This window comes from Syngnathoides biaculeatus, chromosome 13 (genome assembly GCF_019802595.1).
Source record: "Syngnathoides biaculeatus isolate LvHL_M chromosome 13, ASM1980259v1, whole genome shotgun sequence".
Lineage (NCBI taxonomy): Eukaryota > Metazoa > Chordata > Actinopteri > Syngnathiformes > Syngnathidae > Syngnathoides > Syngnathoides biaculeatus.
The window spans coordinates 17,542,698-17,566,480 of NC_084652.1; the positions used below are offsets into that span (position 1 = coordinate 17,542,698).

The 23,783-nt window shown below is 42.9% G+C and overlaps 1 protein-coding gene and 1 non-coding gene across 5 annotated transcripts in view; one reads left to right on the forward strand and one right to left on the reverse strand.

The window, feature by feature from the left end:
* pfkpb (phosphofructokinase, platelet b) overlaps positions 1-23,532 on the reverse strand; it is a 33,064-nt gene extending 9,532 nt beyond the window's left edge. The window contains exons 1-16 of one of the 4 annotated variants that reach the window (XM_061839964.1): positions 23,103-23,532; positions 19,364-19,437; positions 17,839-17,916; positions 17,561-17,750; positions 15,355-15,520; positions 15,242-15,286; positions 13,919-14,027; positions 10,867-10,962; positions 10,695-10,787; positions 10,496-10,621; positions 9,046-9,110; positions 8,598-8,667; positions 6,156-6,302; positions 2,467-2,537; positions 2,248-2,335; positions 372-524 (exon numbers count right to left, since the gene is read on the reverse strand). In XM_061839964.1, coding sequence (XP_061695948.1) covers positions 372-524; positions 2,248-2,335; positions 2,467-2,537; positions 6,156-6,302; positions 8,598-8,667; positions 9,046-9,110; positions 10,496-10,621; positions 10,695-10,787; positions 10,867-10,962; positions 13,919-14,027; positions 15,242-15,286; positions 15,355-15,520; positions 17,561-17,750; positions 17,839-17,916; positions 19,364-19,437; positions 23,103-23,202 — 1,671 coding nt within the window. In that variant the 5' untranslated portion in view covers positions 23,203-23,532. Of the gene's footprint in view, positions 1-371; positions 525-2,247; positions 2,336-2,466; positions 2,538-6,155; positions 6,303-8,597; positions 8,668-9,045; positions 9,111-10,495; positions 10,622-10,694; positions 10,788-10,866; positions 10,963-13,918; positions 14,028-15,241; positions 15,287-15,354; positions 15,521-17,560; positions 17,751-17,838; positions 17,917-18,799; positions 19,005-19,363; positions 19,438-23,102 lie in introns of those variants that run through there. The other 3 variants (XM_061839965.1, XM_061839962.1, XM_061839963.1) reach the window with 3 other exon arrangements.
* Positions 12,941-13,032, forward strand: trnar-ucu (transfer RNA arginine (anticodon UCU)). The gene is given in 2 exon segments: positions 12,941-12,977; positions 12,997-13,032. It is a non-coding gene; the product is annotated as a tRNA-Arg (tRNA).
* Positions 23,533-23,783: the final 251 nt, after the last annotated feature.

Consider the following 23,783-nt stretch of genomic DNA (forward strand, 5'->3'; position numbering starts at 1 on the left):
GCCAGCAAAAAGAGACGTTAGATTGGGTATAACAATAAAATGTTGAGATGTTGAAGGTTTTGCGTGGCTTGAAAACCGTGTAAAAGGCCACCTTAAAGTATTTACCGGTACGAAAATAACATGAATGAAAACTGTGCAGGGAGGTGGCGGCTGACAAATTTGTAATAGGCTGGTTGCAAACCAAAGTCAGTTCAAGGTTGAACAGAAGACCAATCGGGACGGCATACTCTCGGCGTCTACCCAATGAATAACAGACAAATCCATGCTAACTCGTTCAGCGCCTGTCGTGTGCTTTCAGTCATCACATTTGTGTTGTGCACTACACACACATGCACATTCACACATGCACAAGCACGGCCATCCCGACTTACATCTGTGATGGCATTGAGCGCCGTATCGGAACCGATGCTGAGATCCGAACCCGGTATATTGTTGGACACCGTGGCGGGGACCATTACCATAGGTATGCACAGCTCATCATATTTATCCCGTGCCGTGGAAAGTTCCAGTAATCCAATGTAGGCCTGCAACGGTCACAGCCGGCATCCAGTTTGTTCATAGGAGTGAGTCGTCAAAATAGAAGACTTCCTGTGTCTTTGGCTTCATGGCTTCTTGAAATTTGTTCTGGGTCTATTTATCATACACATCCATCTATCCATTCTCTGAACTGCTTATTTTGCCTAACTGATTTAGTGGAGTTGAATTTTCAAAACAATTCCGTAAGTTCTACCAAGAATGACCAAATGTCATTGCCATATTCCAACCCCTATTCGTACATGGCCAAATTAAGCCTAAATACTTCCTGTGTGATTTCATGCATGACTAACTGAGAATTTTTGTGGTTTGATAGACATGTCTACCAAATGTCATGTTGCTTGGTCAAATAGATTTGGAAGCTGAGTTTTCAAATCAATTCCATGGTGGGGCAAACAAAAAAAAAAGTCTTGGTGGTACGACCAAGAAGGATTCAAATTCGCCACCTTGCCCCACTCATCTGGAATGACGAAAACGTATGTCTTTGTAAATTTAGCTTTAGCCATTTGTCTTGTTTAGGCTACATGGGTCAAATGAAATCTCTACGAAGAGTTTGGGTTTGAAATATCATTTGAAAAAAAGCCAAAATATCAACTTCAAATTAAATTGGCAGCCCTCCTGTCTCATCAGGTAGCCTATGGCTTCTTGAGATGTCTTTTGGAAGTTTAACGATGATATATATGCATACCATATTTCATGTCGCTAAATGAAACTGGTTTTTTAAAATTCTGGGGTGCTACTGAGCCAATTTTGGGTGGTAACACCTGCAACGCTATCGAATCGAAAGTTCCAACTGGGATGAACACGCCTGTCAAATTTGGTGGGTTCTTAAAACACAGGGAAAATTTCAAATTGGCAGTTTGTTTATCATAAAAGAGCCTTCAGTGGAACTTTGGGGACAGACAAAAAAGATAATGAGAACTTTCCAGAAGTAGCAAAAAACATAGCAAGTAAGCGACGCAATCAACAAGGCTTAAAGCAAACAATCTTAACATGAGCTATCTTAGCTTGCAACAGAAACACGGAAGACAAATATGCTAACCAGAAGTGACGGCATTTCCTCCAAAAAACACAACTTGCGTGGGAAACAAATAATAACGGGTGGAGCCAAGGGGAGAGAGCCAATCACAGTGCACACACACACAAAAAACACTCAAAAGAAAAAACGTTAGATTCCTGTAATGAAACCCCATTCCTGGTATACCTAACCCATTTTCCTGTTCGTGAGTGATATGATAAACGTCTTTTGAGACTGTTATCCTGACTTTAAAACCTGACCATGTCTTACAACCTACTTCAAAACTTTAATCCTGTCTGAAAATTTGAGTTATTGTTTGAAACTCTAATCTAATCCTAATCCTGTTTTGAAACCTTAATTTGAATCCTTAATTTAATTGTGAAACTCTGCCTTGAAACTCCATTCCTGGCTTTAAGTCCTTGCCTTGTTTTGAACTCCTACTCCTGTCTTAAAACTGTAAACTTGTCTTGAAACCGTAACCTTAAACCTAATCCTGACTTGAAACCCTAACACTGACTTGCATTTGTTAAAATGTTTTGAAATGCAAATTTGCCTATTCCCTAACATTTTACCCTACTGTTTTTTTGTTTTTTATTGAAGCTGACCATTTGCTTTGCGCGATAACAAAATGATAACAATCAATGACTGGTACTACGTCAAATAATTTTGTAATTGATTGTCAAAGTTTTTTTTACCTCAAAGCCACCAATGACGAGCAGAGCGTTGATGTTATGGATCCTCATCTGCTCGGCGATCTTGTCCAAATGTTTACCGGGAAGTGTTCTACAGGACCAACCGGAGGACAAGACCATTTCCATTTAGTCGACTTGCATTGCACAACAAACATTGTGTTGGGAAGATGCGAACACCTCTGGATAGCGGACCAAAGACTGGAAATATGTCAACATCTTTACCTTTTTGTTCCAAGAAGCGATCCTCCTTGTCCGGTCCAGCCTCCGACGTCCCCCCACTTGATCTCCTTTATCTGATTGAGGCACAGGGAAAGCAAGACAAATGGGAATCCATTATTAGAATCACAATAAGACTCAAATCAGAATCAGAGGTGCACCCTGAACTTGTTGCCAGCCAATCAAAGGGCACAGAAATAAACAAACATTTCACACTCACAATCATATTTAAGGGCAATTTAGAGTCTCCACTAAATGGATGGTTTTGGGATGTGGGAGGAAATCAATAAGTAATATCCATCGAGTAACAAAAACAGTTCTTACCAGTACAAAAATAACTATAATGAAAACACTGTGCAGTGTATGGAATCCATTAAACCTTGCTTGAAGTGCTAACCATGGTTGGAAAACCTAACATTCGATCAAAAAAATGCATCGAATATCCTAGGCCTTGTTTGAAACCATGACCCTTTTTTAAAGTCCAATCCATTCTTGAAACTATAACCCCCTCCTTGAAACCATATTTCAAAACCCTCACCCTAGCTTTAAACCCTAATACCCTAATTTGAAATTCTAGCAATGTCTTCAAAACCTTAACCTAAATCCTGGTTTAAAAACCTGATTGAAACATGTCAAACTAGCTTGAAACTCTATTTTGAAACTGTAAACCACTCTCGGGCACATGCACAGAAATTGGGGGGGGGGGGGTGAGTGCTCTTCCCCTCCCAAAAAGGGTACCCATCACAAAAAAAAAGACAAAAAAAAACAATACTCTGAATTTAACTTACCTTCACCCGAACCCTGAGTTGAAACATTAACCTTTATTCGAAACTCTAAATTTGCCTCAAAACTGTAAGACTGGCTGTGAACCCTACTTTGTAAACATAAATATGTCTTGAAACCCTGTCAAGAAAGCTTAAAGCCCAAGTGTCATCCCTATAAACATTCTAAAATAGATATTGTAATGATAAATACATATAACTTCATTCACTTCAATGTCCATATGAAAAAATAAATGTGAGCGCAGAGCGGTGCACCCTAACTATGGGAGACAAACGCGCTCCTTCTGACACGGAAGCTCTTTTTGAAAAGGAGAACACCACACAACCGAGTGAATTTACCAGGGCAATTTATACTATTGTTTTGAGCCCTCGGGGCAATATTACACTATTGTTTCAAGCCATATACAGATGACATGCGATCACGGCCAAACCACATCCGCGTCCGATCCACTTCCGCGGCAGAGATGAGTTTTCGCAGCTCATGGCAGCCGGCCGGTGTAGCTTATGATGGAGCCGAGCGGTGCTGCTTTAGGGGGTTGTTCATAGACACCGCAGTACGCGATGAACAAAACAGTCGAGCCGGGGCGCTTTACTGCGCACACGTGGCTGAGTGAAGCATTCTCGGCTGGGTTCTTCAGATTCGCCGCAGTCAGCGCAGCAGCCCGTCGCCGTCCGACGCGTACATCGACATATTTCGTACGTGGATCTTTTGTTACGTTATGAGAGACCGATTACGTGGTCCGCCCCAAACTATTATTTTTTTTTTAGTAGCTCTATACACACCTACCTGTTATTTGGAACCCAAGAAGCTCTCGTCCTCTGCACCCTTGCAATCCATTTTTCACAACGAACTGGGTCTCTTGAAAACTTATGAAGGGTAATTCCATTCTCCCGAGCGTTCAAGCAATGTCCAGCAATGCAATGAGCCGGCATTTTGGCTAACACGAAGGAACAACGAGCTACCTTCCCAGAGGTAAAACCAAATGAAACAAACGAGTCCACTTGGGGGCGCCGCTGTCCTTTACGTCACTTCCTGCTTCTTCTCGAAAACAAATCCCTCGAGAGGATTTTCATGGCGGGAGTTACAAAAACCTGTATACCTGTTTCGTGGTGAAAAAAACGCATGGGCCAATATTGGCTGACATTTTTTGTTAATAACATACTAAAAATCATCCATTTCATGACAGTAGCCCTTTAATCCTGTCCTCAAACCATAATTTGAATCCTTAAATTTCCCTTGAAACCTTGATGTTGAGCCTCAAACCCTCCATTTTAAACCTTGACCCTTATTTGAAAAGCTACTACAAACCCACGACTCTTACTTAAAACTCTAACTCAGAACCCTGACCGTGTATTAAAACACGATTTAATAAATTAACCTCTGTTTGAAACAACAATATGAAACACACACTTCTGATTTGGAACCCCAACCCTATCTTGAAACCGTATCATTGGCCTCAACTCCCATTAAACCCTGATGTTGAACCTCAAACCTTTTATCTGAAACCATAACCTTTGTTTGAAACCCAAATTTGAAACCTGGCATTGACTCTCCAGATTGCTTACATTATTAATTCTATTCCACTCAATGACAATTGTCCGTGCGCTCCTGCTTATCTCAACTTCCTGCCTGGCGCCACTTGTCACGCTGACCCGTGAGGAATGTCTCTCCACCGGGTTTAATTTAGGGTTGGCGTTATGCGTTAGCTCATGCACGTGGTAGTGCTCGGACCCTAGAAGCTAATGCAGAAATGGAGAGCAAAAGACAATTTCTCAGGAGATGGCCAATAAGTTGACAGCATTCCTTGAGCTGAGTTCATGACTGGGAAATATCAGTGTTGAAGACAATGAGCGTAAACAAACTTTGACGGTTCTTGCATGCTCAGAAACTCATCATATTTGGCAGGCATGTTGATCTTGGCGAATGATTAAATTTGGTGGTAACCCTCCAAATTTGGGTCTGTAGAACTGCCTGTATTTTTATTAATTAATTAATTATTGTATTAATTTATTATTTGACTTAGAAAAGTGGAATTTGGTAGGCATGTCTATGATGAGTAGACCCAGAAATTCTCAAGAAGCTATGTCTGAAAAGACAAGACTGCCAATTGGATTTAAAGTGGTCGATTTTGTCACTTCTAGCATTTGTTAAAATGTTTTGAAATTTCAGCCCTTGGAGCCAGTCACATTTAGTTAGCTACATGCAATTTGAAATTATGTCTGCCATGAATTAGCCTACCGGGAAAGAGAGAGAAAATCTGCAATTTTGGGTCAAAGCGGCCAATTTAGGTGTTTTTAAGGGCTTCTTCAAAGTTGAATTAGTCCGAGAGATTAAGTATTTTTCAAACTCAGCCCGCAAAGTCAGTCTGACTTACTAACATGAAATCTGGTAGGCATGAGTAGACCTATAAAAGTATCTCACACCATGCTGGAAAAGACAGGAATTTAGCCATTTTGGGACAAAGTAGCCAATTTATATTTTTTAAGAGGTCCTGTCAAAATGAATTTGTCCTGGTGATTGAATATCTTTGAAAATTCAGCCCCCAAAGCCAATGTAAATAATCAAAATGATATCTGGTAGGCACGTTGATCATGAGTGGACCTCCAAATACGTATCATGGATCCATGCCCAAAACCAAGCAGGGAGTCTGCTGTGTTTGTTTGATGCTGTCACTTAGAACATTTGTCCAGGGGTCTTTCGAAGCCAAACCTCTCCTAGAGGTTTTGCTTGATTGCTACCAAATTGGATGCATGTATACAAGAAAAATGAATGACTTTTTGTCATTGTGTGTGGGCGATGCACGGCAGCCAATTTTGACCCACCACAAACTCTAAAACTCAAGTCAAAGCTCCCCACTGGAAGTCTGAAATTTCCACTTTCCCAGAAAGACTTCTAGTCCACCAATTTCTCACCTGACCCTTGTGGAATCCCTCGAAGCCATCGCTCACAGCAAACATTTTGTGCCCTTCGGTGATTCCCACCCGGACGGCGGAGCGCACGGCAGCGTTCATCCCGGCGGCTGGGGCCCCAACATTCAACACGGCCACGTTGAAGGAGCTCTGAAATGGATGGACAACATGGGAAACTTTTGTCTTTCACGACATAATAACAGTGAGAAAGTCTGAACTTTTCTCTGATGACTATTCAAACTTTTCCTGGGAGAGGAATCAGGCCTGCAAGTCCTGATCCAGACATGCAAGAAGCTGCATGCTGCCACAAGATGCAACAAAGCAGCAGAGACCCTTAAAACTGTCACTCAAATGCACGAGTTGAAGTGTGCATGGTAAGGACACACAACTATAGTGTGCTTGAGGGAGACAGCAGCACTACACTAAAATAGAATTCGATGGTGGTTCCCATCATGCAAGCGAGAGGGTTACCGCGGCAAATAAATATTTTGGAGGGCACCGAGCATCAAAGTAATGGGCCCCGGCTATAATCGTAAAGGGAGCAGAATGTGTTTATGCAGTTACAACAAAATTTTGCCAAGCGGATGAGCGCTCAGCTGGTGAGCCGGTTAGCCGCGATCGCTAACGTGCCGTCTTTGCATGTCTGTCGTTCACACATGCAAAGACAAAGGAAGTGAGCAGCACTTATCATGTGCAACTGTGTTGTCAGATCCAGTGAAGAAAATAAGTATTTGAACACCCTGCAATATTGCAAGTTCTCCCACTTAGAAATCATGGAGGGGTCTGAAATTTTCATCGTAGGTGCATGTCCACAGTGAGAGAGATCATCAAAAAAGAAAAATCCAGAAATAACAATGTATGATTTTTTTTTAACAATTTATTTTTACGATACAGCTCCAAATAAATATTTGAACACCTGAGAAAACCAATGTTAATATTTGGTACAGTCGCCTTTGTTTGCAATTACAGAGGTCAAATGTTTCCTGTAGTTGTTCACCAGGTTTGCACACACTTCAGGAGGTATTTTGGCCCACTCCTCCACAAAGATCTTCTCTAGATCAGACAGGTTTCTGGGGTGTCACTGAGAAACACAGAGTTACCGCTCCCTCCAAAGATTTTCTGTTTGGTTTGGGTCTGGAGACTGGCTAGGCCACGCCAGAACCTTGATATGTTTCTTACGGAGCCACTCCTTGGTTTTCCTGGCAGTGTGCTTCGGGTCATTGTCATATTGAAAGACCCCGGGGAACCTTCCGTGTCATGCATGATTTCGAACCATGACATCTTAGTGTATTAACAAAAGTCACCTTGGAAACGCTGGTCCCAGCCCTTTTCAGGTCATAGACCAAGTCCTGTCGTGTAGCCCTGGGCTTATTCCTCACCTTTCTAAGGATCATTGAGACCCCAAGAGGTGATATCTTGGATGGGGCTCCATTCCAATTGAGATTGACCGTCATGTTTAGCTTCTTCCATTTTTTAATGATTACTCCAACAGTGGACCTTTTTTCACCAAGCTGATTGGCAATTTCTCCGTTGCTCTTTCCAGCTGTGTGGAGTTGTACAATTTTGTTTCTGGTGTCTTTGGACAGCTCTTTGGTCTTGGTCATGTTACAAGTTTGAGTCTTACTGATTGTATGGGGTGGACAGGTGTCTTTATGCAGCTAACGACGTCACACAGGTGCATTTCATTCAGAATAATACATGAAGGTAGACTTTGAAAGGCGGACTACCAGGTCTTTGAGGGTCAGAAATCTAGCTGATAGACAGGTGTTCAAATACTTATTTGCAGCTGTATCACACAAATAAAATCGTTAAAAAAATCATACATTGTGATTTCTGGATTTTTCTTTTTCGATTATCTCTCTCACAGTGGACATGCACCGATGATGGATATTTCAGACCCCTCCATGATTTCTAAGTGGGAAAACTTGCAATACAGCAGGAAGTTCAAATACTTATTTTCTTCACTGTAACGGACACTTCAAAAGCAGATCTTGAGAAAAAAATTACATCAAGATACTCACCCGACTCAAGGTATTGCTAGAATTAGTAAGTGCAGTAATATGTGTATTAAATTTGCCATTTTTAATTACATTAATCATGATATACTGAGCAACCAGATGGGTTTCCTGCACCAAATAGAGTTCCATTTCCTGTTGTATGGTAATCATTTTATGTTCCCTTATGTTGTGGCATCAAAAAAAAGAAAAGAAAACATAAAAAAGGCAAAACACAACAGAAAACAAGAAAAAGCACAAAAATAAAGAAAATTTAAAAAAAATGAGAAAAAAATAAAAACATTATAAACAGAGAAAAAAATGAGACAAAAAATATCACAGACAGAAACAACACATAAAAGGAAAGCAGAACAAAAAGTACATCACAAAAACAAAGCAAAACACATATTGAATATATCGTACATATTTCAAAAATAATAATGGGACTTACGTGTGGAAGCTCCGAGTCGGCCTTGTGGTTGCAGAGAAGTCTGTAGGTGGTCAGGTTATTCTCAAAGCTCCTACAAATTAGGGCAAATATCCATTAAATATGACTCACACAGAATCCCGGACATGACAAGAGAGGGGAAAAATTAAACTCTACCCACAAAAAAGGTGTCACGAGTGCTTGAAATACTAAATTGTGGATTTAATATCATTGCCTTGAGTGGAGTTCCATGTCTATGCGTGTAACTCAAAACTGGAAATTCCTTCAATCCATTCCAGCCTCCCCGCAAAACAGTATCATTTATTTTTTTCAATGAGGAATAATAGTATGCTAATATTGTACTTCATGAAAACATACCGTCATGAAATAAAGAGAATGTAAAATATGAAACCATTTTGTCACACATTTTGCTTAAATTCCAAAGTAAAAGGGCATGATGAATATGAAATACCTCCCACGGAGTCTGACCGCCTCCTCAAACTTCTTCTCATCCATGGCCTTCTGAACTTCTTGCGTCTGAGCGCAACACACGTTTCATTTTTATGCCGACATACAGTAAATAACATTATATGAATATATATGTATTAACGAATCAGAATAATTGTGAATGTGTATGATGTAATAAACCAGTTTAAAAAAAATGGTTGTGTCGCATTTGTATTGTTGTGCATCATCCAGAATAATTGGAGTGAGCGGTATCGCCATCCCATCATACTACATTGTATCAAATCATAGTGTAATTGCAGTGAATCAATATTATATTGCATTCGAATTTGTACCGCATTGGATTTGAGCGAATTGTAGTTGTGTTGTATTCCCATCAAAATTGCCATGAAGTGGATTACAATTGCATCATATTAGATCGTATTGTAAATGCACTAAATATAATCACTGAATTTTAATGCTACACCAATGTATTATATTCTACGGACGTTTTGCATTCACTGAATTTGGTTGTTACTGTACCGTATCACTATTGCATTGTAACAAATCATTTATTGCAGCAAATTACACACATCACATTGTATGGGTATATTATCGGATCCCATCTTAATTGACCCCTCCGTGGATGTTGCGCAATCTGCGTCATTGACCAATCAGAGGCCAGAGATTTGCATAATCTCAGACTCAGATCTCAGACAACGCTGGCTGGATGGTCCAGTATGCTTCTGTTGGCGTTTTATCGCGTATTTGGGTTCTTTAACAATAGATATGGTTAAGAGGTGTAGTCACGGACTTTATAATAGTGACGACAGGTATCCTGAAAGGCTCGTTGGTGGAGTTCCATTCGTACCCTTTCCAAAACCGAAGACCCAGTACAAAAATGTCCTTGATGGATAAAACTTTGAGGAAGACCGCATGATCAACTGAATCCATCAACCGGAACAGATATGTTTGCACAAAGGTAAGCCCTATATTTGATTTTCAATACATGTTTCATATAAATGAATTAGCAGTTTTTCGCTTGGATAATATAGCTACGTGTGAATGATTGACACACTTGATTTATGTTGACCGATATTTTGCGATGATCTGACTGCTCAAACGTGTCCCTTTGTTCGCGGCTAATTAGCTAAGCTAAACTGGACTCGCAGTCCTAAAAGCCTTCGACGTGCACCGAGACACCAAGACTGAATGAAGGATGTTTGAGGACACTAAAGTAGTGATTGTCGTACTCGGTCGGGACTTGCGTAGGTACGGAGGGGTCAATTGTAGCAAACCGAATGTCATCGCATTAAATTGTAGCCCCTAATTCAGTCATGTGTATGCTTGGTATTGTGCTACTGCAGTATGTACAACCCTCAATGATGCAGATCTCTATTTGGCATGTCGATAAAATCATAACGACTTCATGGAAATTTTGCCTCAACGCATGATGGAGGAAGGGCTGGTAATCTCACCATCTGTACGCACTCCATTAGGGGCAACCGCACGGCCTGGTTGCCCACCAATGACACCACACAAGCAGGCGTGCCGGCCGAAGCCTCCAGCAAGGCGAGAACCGCCTCCACGCCCATACGGCTGGCCTGTAGGAGGTGCGTCAAGCATTTAACATAACTCAAAACCTTGAGATCTTGTGACGAGAGACAAGCATCTTACGAGTATCCTGTCAAAGGCGGATGGGGTTCCGCCTCTTTGCACGTGGCCCAGGATAGTCACCCTGGTGTCAAAGCCCAAATTACGCACGACCAGCTGTCGGTGGCATCAGCAAATTAGTGAGCATGTCTTTTTGTACTCTGAGTCTACATGGTCGACGTCTGAGAGGACTTACGTCTTTGATGTAGTCGGGTGTGATGGGTTTGTTGTGGCAGTCGATGGCACCTTCAGCCACGATGATGATGTTGAGTCTTTTCTTGTCAGCGCGGTTCTAGTACCAGGACACACAAGTGCAGACCTTAAAGGTCAAGTGTCATCCCTATAAACATTCTAAAAGAAATATTGTGTCATTCGACAATATTCAAGTGGTCGCCATATTGGCTGCATCCTCTGTCCGTGACGTCTCCCTGGACATTCGCCATTGAAAACATGTGGTGGACCCTACTATGGGAGACGAACACGCCCCTTCTGTCATGGAAGCTCTTTTCGAAGAAGAGAACATCACACAACGGAATGAAGTTACCAGGGCAATATTACCCGATTGTTTCGAGCCATATTTAGATGACATGCGATCACGGCAAACCACCTCCCCACCCTATCCACCTTCATGCGCCGGTGATAAACACCCACTTCCGCGGCGGACATGAGCCACCGAGGCAACGAGCCACCCCAGCCGACAAGGCCAGCGGCAGGGTTGCCTTGTAGACAAGCCCGGTAGCGATCGACAAGGCCTGCAGAGGCCGTCCTTCAGCGGCTGCTGCACAGAAGCCTTCCGATGCGCATATCGACACATTTAGTACCCTTGACTTACAGATTACGCCCTCCCAACTATGTTTTTTTTTTTAGTAGCTGTATACACACCTACCTGTCATTTGGAACCCACGAAGCACTCTTCCTTTGCACCCGTGCAATCCATTTTTCACAACGAACAGGGTCTCTTGCAAACTTATGAAGGGTAAATCCATCCTCCCGAGCGTTCAAGCAATGTCCAGAAGTGCAACAAGCCGGCATTTGGGCTAACATGAAGGAACAACGAGCCACCTTCCCGGAGGTAAAACTAATCGAAACAAACGAGTCCACTTGAGGGCGGTCTCGCCATGTACATGACTTCCTGCTTCTTCTCGAAAACAAATCCCTCGAGAGGATTTTCATGGCGGGAGTGACAAAAAGCTGTATTAGTCAAAATCATGTTTTGTGGTGAAAAATCACATGGGTCCATGTGGGCTGCGGATTTTTCATGAATAACATACTAAAAATCATGCGTTTCATGACAGTGGCCCTTTAACTTTCAGACATGATGAGGCAATTTGAAAATTGTGCTTTCAAATCTCACCAGGGTAATCTTTTAAGTGAAGAAAGAAATGGACAGCGCATTGGACTCCTAAGATTGTCCTGATGAGGCAATTCAATGGTTGTACGTTCAAGTCCCATTCGAGGCATCATTTAACTGAAAAATCAGTTGAATAGCATACCTAGCTCACTCATGTAAAACGGTAATGATCAGTACATTCGGGTACCATTCCCAACAAGGTTTTAATGGCTTTTTGGCGCAGTGGACAGTGCATTGGACTCCTAAGCTAGTCCTGATGAGGCAATTCAAGTCCCACCAGTCATCTTTAAACTGAGTTGAATACCATACGTGTCTCCCACTCATGCAAAACGGTAATGATCAGTACATTCGGGTATCATTCCCAACAATGTTTGGAATGGCTCTGTGGTGCAATGGACCATGCATGGGACTTCTCAGCTTGTCCTGGTGAGGCTATTAAGGTTGTGGGTTCAAGTCCCACCAGAGCCATCGTTTCACTGAAAACTAAGTTGAATACCATACCTCTCTCCCACTCATGCAAAACGGTAATGATCAGTACATTCATGTACCATTCCCAACAAGGTTTCAAATTACTCTGTTGTGCAATGGACAGCGGGTTGGACTCCTAAGATTGTCCTTGTGAGGCAATTCAAAGATTGTGGGGTCAAGTCCCACCACAGTCACCTTTAAACTGAGTTGAATTCCATACTGATCTCCCACTCATGTAAAACGGTAATGATCAGTACATTGGGGTACCATTCCCATCACGGTATCAATGGCTCTGTGGCGCATTGGACTTCTAAGCTTGTCATCTTGAGGCAATTCAAAGATTGTGGGTTCAAATCCCACCACAGTAATCTTTAAACTTTCAGTTAAATACCATACCCATCTCACACTTGTTCATGAACAATAGTAATGATCAGTAAACAAGGTTTCAAATGGCCCTGTGGCGCAATGGACAGCGCGTTGGACTTCTAAGCTTGTCATCGTGAGGCAATTCAAAGATTGTGGGTTCAAGTCCCACCAGAGTCATCGTTTAACTGAAAACTAAGTTGAATACCATACCTGTCTCCCACACAGGTAAAACAGTAATGATCAGTACATTCGGGTACCATTCCACAAAAAGCTCTCGAGTCGCTCTGTGGCGCAGAGTAGAGTAGGCGTAGAGTGCTTATTTTGCACGTGATCATCAGTGGGATCAGTCATTTTTCCTGACCGAGAACACTAATTATTGTATATGATGGACTTTTCTGGGAGAGAAATTAGCTGAAGTTGTTGAACGCTCACTTTAAATGTACAGGGTTGTGGGGTCCATAAGCACAACATTTGTAATTGCGTCACAGTTCATACAAAGCCTCGCTCCTTTCTTTTTCTAACTAACATTTTCCAAGAGTGGAATTCACGCAAGTGGGAGAGCACTCCCTTCGCACGTGCTTGTGGAATTGCTAATTATATTCTTATATTACTTTGATCATTCTTGCCCAACAGGCAGCTTTGACTGGGAGCATTTTCAACAAGGTTCCTTTTCATTGTCACTTTTCTACAAGTCTTCTTCTTGTGGCTTGTCCCGTTAGGGGTCGCCACAGCATGTCATCTCAGATGAACACTCATATTTGTTTGGCACAGTTTTTACACCAGAAGCCCTTCCTGATGCAGCCCCTCTTGGGGACTGGGGGGCCCCAGTGAGAAACAAACTCACGACCCCCTGGTTTACCAAATTAATGCTCTAACCCCTGAGCTATGGGGCCCCTTCACTTTTCTACAAGTGTGAGTGTTAAATGGATAACTGTCTCAAAGTTGTAGAGTTGGGTCCCCACACACGGTTGTAGTATTTAGACGAAAAACTATAAACGATCAGATTGGACAAAATGAGAATCAGCTCAGGTAGAACTCATGCATGGCTGTGTGTGTATGTTACCTCAGACAGCTTCTGGCACATGTTGTCTTCCCAGCCATCTTCAGGCGGCATTTCTGGGAAAAACACCCAGTCTGCTCCACATGCCAGAGCACTGACCAATGCCAAGTACCTGTGTACATCACAATTATGCTTTATATTTGACACCATATGTCCTATATAGGTGGCACAGTTGATTAGCACGTCCATGTCACATTTTTGAGAACGTGCTCAAATTTGGCCTTGCCTCCAAATTCACAGTGAAGAAAATAAGTATTTGAACACCCTTCTATATTGCAAGTTTTCCCACTTGGAAATCATGGAGGGGTCTGAAATATCCTTCATAGGTGCATGTCCACTGTGAGAGAGATAATCTAAAAATAAAAATCCAGAAATCACAATGAATGATTTTTTGGTGAGATACAGCTGCAAATTAGTATTTGAACACCTGAGAAAAGCAATGTTAATATTTGGTACAGTAGCCTTTCTTTGCAATTACAAAGTGTAACGTTTCCTGTAGTTGTTCACCAGATTTGCACACACTGCAGGAGGGATTTTCCTCTGCACAGATCTTCTGTAGATCAGACAGGTTTCTGGGCTGTCGCTGAGAAACATGGCATTTCAGCTCCCTCCAAAGATTTTCTATTGGGTCTAGATCTGGAGACTGGTTTGGCCACGCCAGAACCTTGATATGCTTCTTACAGAGCCACTCCTTGGTTTTCCTGGCTGTGTCCTTCGGGTCAAACCCAGCCACGACCCATCTTAAATGCTCTGAACTGAGGGAAAGAGGTTGTTCCCCAAAATCTCACAATACATGGCCACGGTCATACTCTCCTTAATACAGTGCAGTCATTTTGTCCCATGTGCCAAAATTCTAGCTGATGGACAGGTGTTCAAGTACTTATTTGCTGCTGTTCCACACAAATAAATCATTAAAAAAAAAATCATACATTGGGATTTCAGAATTTTTCTTTTTAGATTATCTCTCTCACAGTGAACATGCACCTACGATGAGAATTTCAGACCTCTCCATGATTTCTAAGTGGGAGAACTTGCAATGTAGCGGGGTGTTCAAATACTTATTTTCTTCACTGTATATAGGTGTGAGTGGTCATTTATGTTCCAGTTCATGGTGTTCCCCACTTCTTGCCACAGTTAGCTGTGATAGGCTAACAGCATACGCACAACCCCAATAAGGATAAGCAGATAAGGAAATGGATGGAAGTTGTTTTTTGAAAGTAGTGATATTGAGATGTGGATAAAGTTGGGTAAATCTCCACTGCTGGTACCTAATGGATGGCCCGACATAAATATTGGGTGGTACTATAGTGTGTGTGGAACACATACCCACAGTGGCGACCCATCACTTCCAGCACAAATGTCCTCTGGTGGCTAAATAGAAGTCAAAAACAAAGTCAATCAAATGTCACAAAAACATCCCAATGTACTTGCGCGCGCACCTCTGAGCAGTGGTCATGATGGCATCCACAACCTCAATGATCCGGTGCAGGGCCGAGTCAGTCCCGATGGTCATATCGGTGCCACAGAAGTCGTTGTCGATGGAGCCCACCATGCCCACGATGTGCAGAGCCGAGTTGTTGCGCACTGCCTCCTCGCTGATCGCGCCTGATGCAGCAATAACATTGCAACTTAATTTCACGGGCCTGTGTGGATCGGTACCCGGCTTCTCCATGTGATTGTTCTTGTCACTCAGGCCAGTCGGGAAAAAAAAACAGCATGTAAGCCGATCCCTTCCAGACACTTTCTCACTTTTCTACACATGAAAGACATTTTTGGATATGAGCAGACTTTGAGGGAGGATGTGGACACAAAGTCTGGAACTGCCGCATTGGCATTATTTGTTGTTTAAAGATATATTTCACGTCCTGTTTCTGAGTGGTCAATGTAGAAGGTGGGGGTCAGAGGTGTGACGGATGGGTGTGGGGTGTGAAAATGTCCTCTTCAAATCTGCAGCAGTATTCAAGTCGCCAGCTAGTCCTTTATTGTTCTCCACTCAAGGTATTGATCTCTTTTCCCTGGTTAGGGATGGAATCCTTACCAAACTGACGCAGTCAACACCAGCAAAGTGGTTTTCCAGCTTTATGTACAGGAACATCTCCACTCCTGTCATTTAACTTTTCCCTACGTGTCGGTTGACATTTGTGGAGGAGAAGTAGCTCAAGTGGTAGAGGTACTCACAAGTCCTTGTGAAAATGAACTTTTACTGAGGGGAAATGGCTCAAGTGAGGCGGTGCAAATCTTGCCTCACCTGTGTGAAGTTTGCACGTTTTTCCCATGCTTTGTGTGGCTTTTCTCCAAGTCTTCTGGTGTCTTCCCACATCCCCAAACATGCATTGTAGGTTAATTGAACATTGTAAAATGCCCACAGGTGTGATGATGAGCGCGTATGGTTATTTTTCTTGATGTGCCCTGCATTGACTGTTGACCAGTTCATGGTGTACTCTGCCTCTTGCCCAGTCAGTTGGGATAGCCTCCAGCCTCGTGAGGATAGGCAGTACTGAAAATGGATGGATACTGGTGATGCTTATAAGTCACTTTTTAACTTTTCCACAAATGTTGAACATCAAGACCCCAAGAGAGAGACTTAGCGCAAGTGATTTAATGGTTGTGTTGTACACAAGAGAGGGTGGGCTTGATTCCCCCTCCAGCAACCGCTGGTGGGGTCAATGCCCGCATTCTCCATTTGGATGTTCTTATCATAATTTGCTGTCACTTTTTAGCTTTTCTACAGGTACAAAAATGACTGAGGGAAATCAGCCTTATGCCCACATTTTTCACGATTTTTTGTCAGACTGACACATCACATCCCTCCATCCATCCATTTTCCAAGCCACTTATCCTCACAAGGGTCACGGGAGTGCTGGAGCATATCCCAGCTAAGAGGAGATTTTTTTCAAGTTATTCTTTTTCCGTTGCAGTCACGTTTGAACTTTTCCGGTGTTTGCTTCACATGCGAATGGTTCAGATGGATACCCCGCACCCCCTTAGCATTTCATGGAAGGAATTAATTGAAGCAGTACAGTGCTTTCTTAGCATGCAAGAGGCAATGGGATTGATGCCCACATTCTCCATGTTGTGGTTTTTGTTGAACTCACATTACACTGAGTGCTATTCATTTTTTTGTGTGACAGCTTCACTCAAAACCTTCCTTTTGCTTTGTCTTTTAACTTTTCAAGTGTGAAAGGTCAAGCTATTGTGACGGCTAATTAGCCAGTTGTTGTAGCACCCACTTGGCATGAGAGAAGTAGTAGGATTGATGCCCACATTCTTCATATCCATCCATCCATTTTCTGTATAGCTTATCCTCAAAAGGGTCACAAGCCGGCTGGAGCCTATCCCAGCTATCTTCAGGGGGGAGAGGCATGGTACATCCTGAATTGTTTGCCGAATAATCGCCAACAACAACAACAAACAACCATTTGCGCCGGTGGCCATTTTAGAGTTTTCAATTAACCTGCCAAGCATGTTTTCAGGATGTTGGAGGAAAAGGGAGTACTTGGAGAAAATCCACACAGACACAGAGAGAACATGTAAACTCCACACAGGCGGGGCTGGAATTTGAACCCAGATCCCGCTGGGATAGATGCCCAGAATCTTCACATGATTGTTTTTACACACGACAGCGTCAGGCGAGGCCTCACTGACCTTTCTGCAGCAGCTCGTCCAGCAGCCCGCTCCACTCCTCCCGAAAGAGATTGGCTCCGGTCAGACTTCCATCCCCTCCAATGACGCAGAGGTTGGTGATGCTCTTCTGCACCAAGTTGAGCGCGGCTTGCAGGCGGCCCTCGCGGGTGCGGAAGGCTTTGCAACGGGCGCTGCCGATGACCGTGCCACCCTGCGGGGGTCGAGTTGAGCCCGAAGATCAGTAGGGTCCATTTTCCACATTGGTAACTGACAAAGGCTGACAACGTCGTTGCGCTCACCACTTGCAACATGCTAGAGACGCTTTCCCATGAGGCCTCCTTTATGTTGTTGCCACCGTCCACCATCCCCTGGTAGCCCTGAGGAAGACCAGTTCTTCTTATTTATTTTTTTTCCACTGGCGCATTTGTATTTTTTTACTTTCACATATTTTTGTTACATTTTTCATTTATCGTTTTTAAATGTTCCCATTTATTTTGTTTTCACTGTCCTTTTTTTCACTGCTACATTTTTGTACAGCCGACACGATGCACAACTGGAGAGCACAGCTGTCTCACAATTCTGAGGTCTTGATTCAAATCCAGTCTCAACTGCATGGAGTTTGCGCGTTTTCCCCCTGCCTGCCTGAGTTGTGATTGGTTGGTTTGTGTGCCCCATGTGTCCCTGTGATTGGCTATCGACTATTTCAGAGTGTACCTCAACTTTCACCCAGCACACCTGCGACATTAGTGAGGATAAGTGGTTGGAAATGGATGAATGGTCATGTTTACACATTTTCACTCGCACATTTAAAAAAATTGTTTTACATTTTCTCAATGTGTCACAATTTTACATTTTTCACTCACACATTTTGGTCACAATCATTTTTTTGGCATTTTGAATTTTTTTTTTTCCTGTTGTATTTTTACAATTTTTTCAGTATTTTTTTTTTTTACAATGTTTGAATGTCACATAACCCTCTCACTATATCATGTTTTTCTACTGTAATTTTTTTAATACATCTGTTGACTGTTTTTTGCCACATTTAAACATTGTCATTGATATATTAAATCTGCCAGATTTTTTAAAATTATTTTCATAGTCACGTTTTAAGAAAAAAAAAATCACTATGATCTTAAACGTTCGATTGGTGACTGAAATCAGGTTAAAAAAATATTTATAAATCTTTAATAATTCTATGTTCAATGTTAAAGGTCATTTCATATGAAAGTAGCTTGCTGCCTAAAAAGGGAGAGGTCATACTCAATTTGTCCACCAGGATGTTGTTCATCTTCATTAGCAGTCAAAGGTAAAACTCCTTAGGGGAGGTAATCATGCTGGATGGCAAACAGGATTTGTTGTTCGACAAAATCTAATTACTCTGCTGATTCATAATCATCACTAACCTACTTAAAACATTTATTTTGACAAAAGGCAGAAAGGCTCTGTGCAGACCAAAGAAAAAGCAGGAGGAGAAGTAGTGCGTGTTTGGAGTCTCGTGGGAGGGGAAAGTGGAGTCAGCAAGGCCCGCCACATAGATCCAATTAGCAATTACCTGGACGCTCAAAGCAGACCAGCGCCTCACACTCGCTTTCTACTCTTTACAATTCAAATAGTTTTGGTTTGACATTTTTTAACAATGTCACTTTTTACCATTTTCACTATTTTTTGCAGTTCCAACATAGTCAATTTTGTCACATTTGTAAACAATATATTTTCATTCACTTTTTTCCCCATATTATCACTGCGTTGCTGTAATTTTACATCTCCCACCATCTTTGTGCACACTATTGTTGTTTTGTGTTGCGTTTTGTGTTTTTCGCAGACCTCGTGTATAAAGTAGACTTTGGCTCCCACGTAAATCCCCATGCGGACCACCGCTCGGACTGCCGCGTTCATCCCTGGGAAAAACAAGCACACAATTTCGCTTTCTTGTTTGATAACAATTAAAAAAAGGGTAAGTTTCTTTCAGCTTCTCCTGTTAGGGGTCACCATGGTGTGACATCTCAGATGAACACTCATATTTGTTTGGCACAGTATTTACACCGGATGCCCTTCCTGACGCAACCCCTCTTGGGGAGTAGAGGCCCCAGTGAGATACAAACTCACGACCCCTGGTTTATCAAAACAATGCTCTAACCACTGAGCTACGGCAATAATAATAGTAATATGAAATCACACGGATGTGAATCCAAAACTGCACCTCTTAAAATGATTCAGAGGCAACATTTATTTTGAATTTTGTTTGTTAGAAATATCTCCCATATACAGTAGAGATACTGTTGTTACATAACATGTCCCAATGTACTGTAGAACATATACATGGTTGTGTGTTTGTGTGCAATAATGTGTGCGTGCGTGTGTGTAGTGCTTAAATTTGTTTGTGATGTTGAAGTGTTTATGTGGTTGTGTTGGCATAGTTGAAAGTGTGAGCGTGTGTTGTTTGTTTTGTTGTTGTAGCATATGTCTGTATGTATTGCTATTTTTGTTGAAATGAGTGTGTTTTGGGCGTCATGGTGGAGCAGCTGCCTAACAGTTCAAATCCCGGTCCCGCTGTGTGGAGTTTGCATGTTATCCCCGCGCCTGTGTAGATTTTCTCCGGGTACTCCGGTTTCCTCCCACATCCCAAAAATATGCAACATTAAAATGGGGGTGACATCCCCATAAACATTCTAAAATAGATATTGAAATTAAAAACAGTATTCACTTCAATGTCTATTTGAAAAAAAAAAGTGAGCGGAGAGCGCGTCACCCATGCACAAAGTTGCGCAATTGAGTGTCCCTCGACATCCAAGTGGTCGCCATATTAGTCGCGTCATCTGTCCTTGACGTCATCGTCACTTCCGCCGTTGAAAACGCGCAGTGCCTGCTACTATGGAAGCCGAACAACAGAGATATTCGGATTTTTCCAACGCCCCTTCTGACACCGAAGCTCTTTTCGAAAAGGACAACACCACACAACCGAGTGAAGTTACCGGGGCAATATTACACTATTGTTTCGAGCCCTCAGGGCAATATTACACTATTGTTTCAAGCCATATTCAGATGATATGCCATCACGGCCAAATCACATCCCGTCCGATCCACTTCCGCGGCGGAGATAAGCCATCGCGGCTCATCGCAGTGGCTTATGACGGAGCCGAGCGGTGCTGCTTTGTGTTCACAGTCGCTTCATGCTCGCACGTGACTAAGTAACGCATTCTCGGCTGGGTTCTTCAGAGCCGCCCCCGTCGCAAAGCCTGACGCGCAGCCTTCACGGAAGATGGGACCGCCGAACGCAGCGCCTCAGCCAGTGTGGCTGAGTTTTGGCCCGTGTTGGCATATAAGGAGGGGGTGGAGCCGAGCTATGTTGCAGGCTGAGTGAGACGTTGGCTGGGTGACGCGCACATCGACACATTTCATACGCGGATCTTTTGTTACGTTATGAGAGAGACCGATTACGTAGTCCGCCCCAAAATATTTTTTTTTTAGTAGCTGTATACACACATGTTATTTGGAACCCACGAAGCTCTCATCCTCTGGACCCGTGCAATCCATTTTTCTCAACAAACAGGGTCTCTTTCAAACTTATGAAGGGTAATTCCATTCTCCCGAGTGTTCAAGCAATGTCCAGCAATTCAATGAGTCGGCATTTTGACTAACACGAAGGAACAACGAGCTACCTTCCCAGAGGTAAAACTAAGAGAAACAAACCCTTTACCTCACTTCCTGCTTCTTCTCAACAACAAATCCCTGAGAAGATTTTCATGGCAGGAGTTACAAAAAGCTGTATACGTCAAAATCATGTTTTGTGGTGAAAAAACACATGTGACCATATTGGCTGTGGGTTTTTCATTAATAATATACCAAAAATCATCCATTTTATGACACTTGAGCTTTAATTGGACACTCTAAATTGCCCCTCGGTGGGATCGTGAGTGCGACAGTCGTCTGTCTGCATGCGATTGGCTGGCAACTGGTTCAGTTCGCCTCCTGCCCAATGACAACTGGGATAGACCCCAGCCAATGACTTAGAATAAAAACTGGACTGCGCACTCTCCATCCATCATTGGTTCCGCCACGGTCAACAGGCTCTGACTTCAGGTCAGGGCAAAAACTATGGTAAAAATACACACATTGTTTGGGAAAACGATGCGATAAATATATAATAATTAATGATGAAGGTTAAGCTGGAACACACTTATCGGTGAAAAGTTACTTCTTTGCGACCGCCTGCACGGTTTTGACAGGCAACAGCGCAACAAAAAAACTAAACCTAACATATTCCAATTAAGTCCGATGTTATTATGTTTCACAATGTACAACGATAAGGACGTCAAAGGACGTCAACTTTCACGTGAAATGGCACCCAAAGGAATATTTTGCCCTGACCAGGATTTGACCATGTGAAAAGGGGCCTGTGCGCAGTCCAGTTCTTATTCTACGTCATTGGCTCCAGTACTGCCACGACCCTTGTGAGGATAAGCGGATAGGAAAATGGATGTGTGCGTGTATGTGTGTGGTTGCGCATTTGTAGTTTGTCTGACATTGTGTGATGTGGTTGGTGTTGTGTGTGCGTGTCCGTCGATTCCCTCCCTCCAGGGACACTTGCTGCTTCTCACGTAGTCGCTGCGACACCTCACCAGAGTCCGCGTCAAGCCCTCACACGGACTGAACTCAAACCAAATTCTCTTACATTCAACATAAAGGCTAGCCTCCGCCTAAGCGAGCAAATTTGTCTTATTGTGAAAATCACAGAAGGGAAGTGTGCGTATTTGACTGCGAGCATGACACGCTCACGACTCATTCTCCGCCGTGTGACTGGAATTTTTACCGGCTATAAAAGGAAGTCTCCATTGGTTGGAAACGGGGGAAAAACGTTTAAACGTCTACACTTTCTCACGTGTATGACTTTTTTGGAAGTTTTTGTCAACAGGTGTGTTTAAATAGATCTTTAATAGATGCATAAGTTTTTTAAAAATCTTTTAAACAGCACTTGTTGATGGACACGTGACGTCACATACCAATTCCATGCACTGCGTACGTGCGCGCTAACAATGCTCTTGCATAACCTTCCAATGAGAGAAATAAAAGCCACACTGATGTTCTTCGGGGAGTGAGATTATGATAACAGATAAATCATATGAATTATTAATAATTCTAAGTGTATTTGGACTGGCATTTTTGGTGCAGTCCTACACACCCACTTCCACCATTGACACTCCTGCACACATGATTTGATTTATCGGACAGCCCTTGTTCGAATCATTTGGACATAACCTTATTGATGATTGAAAATAGAAAAGAACCAGCACCACCCCCGCTCCTTTTTTTTTTTTTTTTTGTAATGAACATCAGCTGTTGCAGGAGTTTGTGGGGAGTCGGGGGGGAGGGTGTTACCAGGGTAACCTTAATCTCCAATCAATTGAGTCTTACTTTGATGTAAAGAGAAAACAATGAGACAAAATGAGAAATGTCGGTGGTCCAAATGAAAAAATTTCAAAAAGTGGGATTTTTTTTTTTTTTTTTTTTTTGCAGCACCAATGAGCGCTATCCGATAATGGAAACCAGGTTTTGCGGTTCTCACCTTGGGCATCTCCACCGCTGGTGAGCACCGCGATGGACTTCCCTGAGCCGGACAAGTTCTCGAAGAGCTTCCGGGTGTCCTGGCGCTTTGGAGCAGACATGTTTGCGCTGGCCACCGTCTCGACTTGAACCTGTCACTGCCTCTCCCGAGCGGTGTTCTTGTTCTTATGCGGGTCGTGTGTGCTTGTGTGCGCGCGCCCGTCGGAAAGTGACGCGGGCCCGGCCCCGCTCCGACAGAGCGAGCGATGCCGACTGCACTGGTCCCCGCCCCCTTTCGCAAAACTCACGCGGCGGTGAGGGTGCCTTACTCCGCCTTTGCCAGCATAAATAAGACCAATTTGCGACTGAGTAGTAAATAAAGTCAACATGGTACACTCCCGTAACTATTAGACACTGAATTCATTTTTTAAATACGGTGTTCAAGGTTAGGAACGTGCGTGGGAGGCGATGTGCCACCATGGGGGGAAATCTGAGTGACGCATGAGCATCTTTACTGTCTACTCCCTTGCAGAGGATTGCCAAAGATCCTACTGGCCAATGACGAAAGGGCTTGAGTGTGAGTGACAGTTGCGGTTAGCCAATGGGCGTTGTTTGTGGGATGCGCACTACGAAATGTTGCGGTGCTTCCCTCAAGAACTGATCACTGATCAGTTATTATGCACGCACGTAGATGACAAACTGA